We start from the raw sequence: 5,762 nt of genomic DNA, 5'->3' as shown, positions 1-5,762 counted from the left end.
GAAAACTCTGTAATGGGGATGAAAAACATGCCCTGCATTGGTTATTGTTATTACAATAATGCTGTTCGAACAATTTGGATTTCATGGTTTTTACTTTAGTTCTTTAGGTTGTGAAACTCTAAAGGTAACGAGAAGCTTGTAACCTGGAAGTTAAAATCATGGTTTTTACTTTAGTTCTCTTTAGCTTATTCAGTCTGTTGATAGCAGTGAGAACCTTAGATCTTTGAAATTTTACCAATAAACTATATTTATTTTACAATTTACTTAGAATGTTCAATCTTTATGCATAATAATGACGATACAATTTTTGCTTCATTTCTGGACGCAGGAAATAATATGGAAGGTGGCATTGATGATTTTTTGTTGGAAACTGAGGATGAGATCGTTGCGGAGAACAGGAACATAGTGGAAGATGAAATGTTAGGAGATGATGGTATCGTTGTACCTAAGGTCGGAATGACATTTAGCAGTGAAAATGAAATGTTTGAATTGTACAAAGAATATGCATACAGCGTAGGTTTTCCCGTAAAAAAAAGGAATTCAAAAAAAGGGTCCGGTGGAGTTTTGAGATTTGTGACATATACTTGTGGCCGTGAAGGTCGAAGGCCAAGTACTACTACCGGATCTGTAAGGCCGCAACCAACAATTCACACCAATTGTAAGGCCCGGATAAGCGCATCTTCAGATGATCATGGATCTTGGAGAATTAATGCAGTCCACCTCGACCACAATCATGGAACAAGCCCATCGAAATCCAGGTTGTTTCGATGCAATAGAGAACTGAGTGCACAGGTTAAGCGGAGGCTTGAAGTGAACGATGTGGCGGGAATTCCGTTGCACAAAAGTTATAATTCCGCAGTTGTTGAGGCGGGCGGATACGAAAATATGACTTGTGTGGAAAAGGATTGTCGGAACTACATCGAACAAGTGAGACGGTTGAGACTCGGAGAAGGAGATGCCGCCGCAATACAAGCATATTTTTCAAATATGCAAGCACATTGCTCGGGGTTTTATTTTAGTATTGATTTGGATGATGAATCGCGGTTGAGGAACATATTTTGGGCAGATAATAGGTGTAGGCAGGCATACAAGGAATTCGGCGATGTGGTCACGTTTGATACAACGTATCTTACAAATAAGTATGATATGCCTTTTGCTCCTTTCGTTGGCGTCAATCACCATGGACAATCAACACTGCTTGGTTGTGGTTTGCTTTCGAACGAGGACACAAATAGTTTTGTGTGGCTATTCAGGTCATGGCTTCAGTGCATGCACAGTGTAGCTCCCCATGGAATAATCACTGATCAGGATAGAGCCATGCAAAATGCAATTCAAATTGTTTTTCCAAATACAAACCATAGGTGGTGTTTATGGCACATTTTGAAAAAGTTGCCAGAGAAGTTTGGGTACCATATTGATAAGGGTTCTATATTTTCTGATATACATGGATTGGTGTATGATTCCCAGTTCGTTGAAGAGTTTGAAGAAGGTTGGATCGCAATGATTAATAAGTTTGGATTGCATGAAAATGATTGGTTATCTGGACTATACGAGAACAGAAAGCGTTGGGTTCCTTGCTTTCTGAAAACCACTTTTTGGGCAGGGATGTCAACAACGCAAAGAAGTGAGAGTATGAATGCGTTCTTTGACGGATATGTACACTCAAAGACTTCATTGAAACAGTTTGTAGAACAATATGAGCGAGCACTAAGGAATAAGGTTGAAAAGGAATTTCAAGCTGATTTCAAATCATATTCACAAATGCTACCATGCGTAAGTATGTTTGAAATGGAGAAACAATTTCAATCTGTTTATACCATCTCAAAATTCAAGGAGGTTCAGGAGGAGTTTATAGGGAAGATGTATTGTGACCTCATATCTACTTCAGAAAATAGTTTTGGGACAATGTACGAGGTCTGCGAAGTTGTGGCATGCGGCGAGCGAATGAAGAAAAAAACATTTTTTGTGTCATTTCAAAAGGAGAATTGTCAATTCATTTGCAGCTGTCACTTGTTCGAGTTTAGGGGTATAATTTGTAGGCATGCGATATCGGTGTTGATCCGTAATTGCATCACATCAATACCGGAGAGGTACATACTGAGACGATGGAGAAGAGATGTTAGTAGAGCACACGCGAGGGTGGCTGTGAACTACGCTGGGTTGGTTAGTACACCTAGTCAGTTGAGATATGATAGTATGTGTCAGTCTTTTGCTGGGTTGGCAGATCTTGCTGCTGATGATGACGGGCAGACTCGCGCCATAATGGACTGGATAGAATCGCAGTGTACAGTTCTTACGTTGACACGGACGAGTACAAGCACTAATGTCCTCGCACACCATACGGTACAATTAGGCCCCCAGTGTAATGTATCGCAGAATACCTTGAGCGGGAGCGTACGGGACCCTCTCGTGTCGAGAAGAAAGGGTGCACCAAAGAAACTTCGAAGTAAAAGCCCGTTGGAGTCGAGTTCGAAGAAAGTAAAGGTAATTTAAAATATTATAATTCATATTCTGCCAGATTGTTGCAACAATTCCTCATACGCTCGCTTTGATATGCAGGCAACATCAACATCGAGCAAAGGAAAGAGACCAAATTCGAGTCAGAGTGCTACTCCAGTTGGTACACAAGAACTTCAGGCGTCCCAACATTAGCATGAAAAATTCAGAAAGAAAATCTTTTGCCTCTTAAGTTTTATCAATTGAGGAAAAATTTTATGCATGTCCATAGTGGACTATTTGGTTTTGGCCAGGTAGAATAATATGCAGAATCAAAACTTGCTATTTCGTGCCTGTAGAAATAAGAATTGGTTTGATAAGAAACTTGCGTGATTTTAAGTGAACAAATCTCAAGACCTGTGTTTTGCTTATATTTTGTATAACTGTACATTTGTGTTGAACGTGTTAGTTAATGATCTGAGCAATAGATGCATGGACTGTCCCGCGCATTTTGAAAACGCCTAAATAGAAAGAAGTAGAAACTGAAAGATAAAAAATTCTCAGGATTATATGCATTGCAACCTGCAAGCTGAAATTTTACACCAAACTATCTATAAACATTTCAAAACTTCTCAATGATTTGTCAGGTCCCGGGGGTCGAGGGGGCAGCGTCCCTCGTGGGGGCTCGGGGGCAACGCCCCCGAAAGAGAATTTTATTTTCAAAAGTCTTTGAATATGTACATCTGCTCGTTTTGACATTTACTTCCAACAGATATGTTCTTCATTTCAAGGGACACACCCAATATAGAAGACGAACTTAAAAAAGTATACAATTGATCGTAAATTATATTTTTATTTTTGTTTACAAAACCACATCCTCGAACAACAATAAAATAGAAAAAAATGAAAAAAAAGTGTGTAAGTGTCTCCGTAACACACTTGAGTGACACATGTGTGTCACTCAAGTGTGTCACGGAGAGTGTGGGGCAGTGTGTCACGGAGAAAGTGTCTCCGTGACACACTGCTACATGACCGGCAGTGCGTCAGGGAGAAAGTGTCTCCGTGACACACTGCTATGGTCTGCCAAATTTGTCCCCTTTTTCAAACAATTTCTACTGTTCATTGATGTGTCCATTATTAATTTTTTATTACCTGTTCAACATCTGTGCAAAGGAATCTGTTCGAATAGCATTGTTGTTTATATTATAGGAAAAATTTGTATTTTACGTCATATCTTTAAATTTGTGTGTATATATACAAAAATAAGTTTTCGACAAATATGACGCAAATTTAAATTAAACATGTCTCATTTTCAATTAGTACAATATGTATACGTATACAGACACTTCAATAATTATTTAAGAAAAACGGTCACTTATATTTATACATGTGAACGATCATGTAAAATAAAGATATATATGAACAATCATTTAAAATAAATAAATATACACACACATACACTTTTGCAACCATTTAAAATCATTAAATTTTTTTTTTTTTATCTCTGGTCACGTTGAGTCACTGTTCATCACGACAAGTGGCTTTTTTCATGATTTTCTTTTTCTACTCATACCATGAATGTACATAGGGGTCTACAGAAAATTAAACCTAGGCTCAGATACCAAACAGTAACGAACCAAATTTTAAATATTTAAATCGTTACTAAAACAATTTTCATTCAATAATTTAATAAAATATTAGACATCACAATCTGAATTTTCGCTCTACTAATAAATAAATAAAACAAATAAAAAGCATAACACTTGTATAGCTCGCGATAAATCACGCATCAAATTCGTGTGGGTAGGTGGCGCCATTTCCTAAAAGTTTATATTATGCTACCTGTCACGTACCAATACTAAGTCTACCTATACCATCGTAATACATATAATAAATTTAGCGAGAAATGAACGTGCATGTCTAAAATTCAAAAGTCGGCAACTTAAAATTTTTAAATTGTGCGAAAGTTTAAATAAATTTCTGTTCTTACCCCCCTTAAATACATTAGAGTCGTCGGATTGGTGGTGGTTAAGTGCTGAAGGTTTTTAAAATTTTTGCATATTTAGGGACTTAATTAAATTAAATTTGTATTTTACATCATATCTATAAGTTTGTGTATATATATACAAAAATAAAATTTCAACAAATATCATGCATATTTAAATTAAACACGTAACATTCAAATTAATACAATTCGCATATATATATATATACACACACCTCAAAAATTATTTAAGAAAAATGGCCGCTCATATTTATACATGTGAACAATCATTGAAAATAAAGATATATAAGAACAATCATTTAAAATAAATATATACATATATACACACACACATACACTCTTACAATCATTTGAAATCATTACATTTTTATTTTTGGTCACTGATCACGTGGTGTCACTGTTCATCGCGAATAGTGACTTTGTTCATGAATTTTTTTGTACTCAAACTATGAATCTACCTAGGGGCCTATAGAAAATTAAACTGGGCTCAGATACCAAAAACCAAAATTTTCAATATTTAAATCGTTACTAAAAAAAAATTTCATTCAATAACTTGATAAAACAACAAACATTACAACCTGAATTTTTGCTCTACTAATAAATAAATAAAATATATAAAAAGCATAACTCTTTTACAGCTCGCAACAAATCACGCATCAAATTTGTGTGAGTCGGTGGCGCTATTTCCTAAAAATTAATATTAAGCTGCCTGTCACATACCAATACTAAGTCTAACATTTTATACATATACCATCGTAATACATATCCTAAATTTAGCGAGAAATAAATGGGCATGTCTAAATATTCAAAAGTGGGCAACTTAAAATTTTTAAATTGTGCCAAAGTTTAAATAAATTTCTATTCTTACCCCCTTACATACCTTAGAGTCGTTGGAGGGTGGTCGATTGATGGTGGTTGTGTATACACACACACACTTCAACAATTATTTAAGAAAAACGGTCACTTATATTTATACATGTGAACAATCATTTAAATTAAAGATATATATGAACAATCAATTAGGATAAATAAATATACACACACATACACTTTTACAACCATTTAAAATCATTTCATTTTTTTGTCACTGTTCATCACGAACAGTGACTTTTTCGTGATTTTGTTTTCCTACTCATACCATGAATTTACGTAGGGGTATACACAAAATTAAACTTGGGCTCAGATACCAACCGTAACGACCCAAATTTTAAATATTTAAATTGTTACTAAAAAAAAATTCATTAAATAATTTAATAAAATATCAAACATCACAACTTGAATTTTTGCTATACTAATAAATAAATAATACATATAGAAAGCA

General features: G+C 35.2%; 1 protein-coding gene across 1 annotated transcript; it reads left to right on the top strand.

The window, feature by feature from the left end:
* The first annotated feature begins 26 nt into the window (after positions 1 to 26).
* Positions 27 to 2,844, top strand: LOC111412066 (protein FAR1-RELATED SEQUENCE 5-like). Its single transcript, XM_023042809.1, has 2 exons — positions 27 to 2,484; positions 2,560 to 2,844. The coding sequence occupies exons 1-2, from the start codon at positions 283 to 285 to the stop codon at positions 2,650 to 2,652; spliced, it is 2,295 nt and encodes a 764-aa protein (XP_022898577.1). The 5' UTR covers positions 27 to 282; the 3' UTR covers positions 2,653 to 2,844.
* The last annotated feature ends 2,918 nt before the right edge of the window (positions 2,845 to 5,762 follow it).

This window comes from Olea europaea, chromosome 16 (genome assembly GCF_002742605.1).
Source record: "Olea europaea var. sylvestris chromosome 16, O_europaea_v1, whole genome shotgun sequence".
NCBI classification, from domain to species: Eukaryota; Viridiplantae; Streptophyta; class Magnoliopsida; order Lamiales; family Oleaceae; genus Olea; species Olea europaea.
The sequence above is the reverse complement of the archived record's forward strand: the minus strand, read 5'-3'. Positions and strand labels throughout refer to the sequence as shown.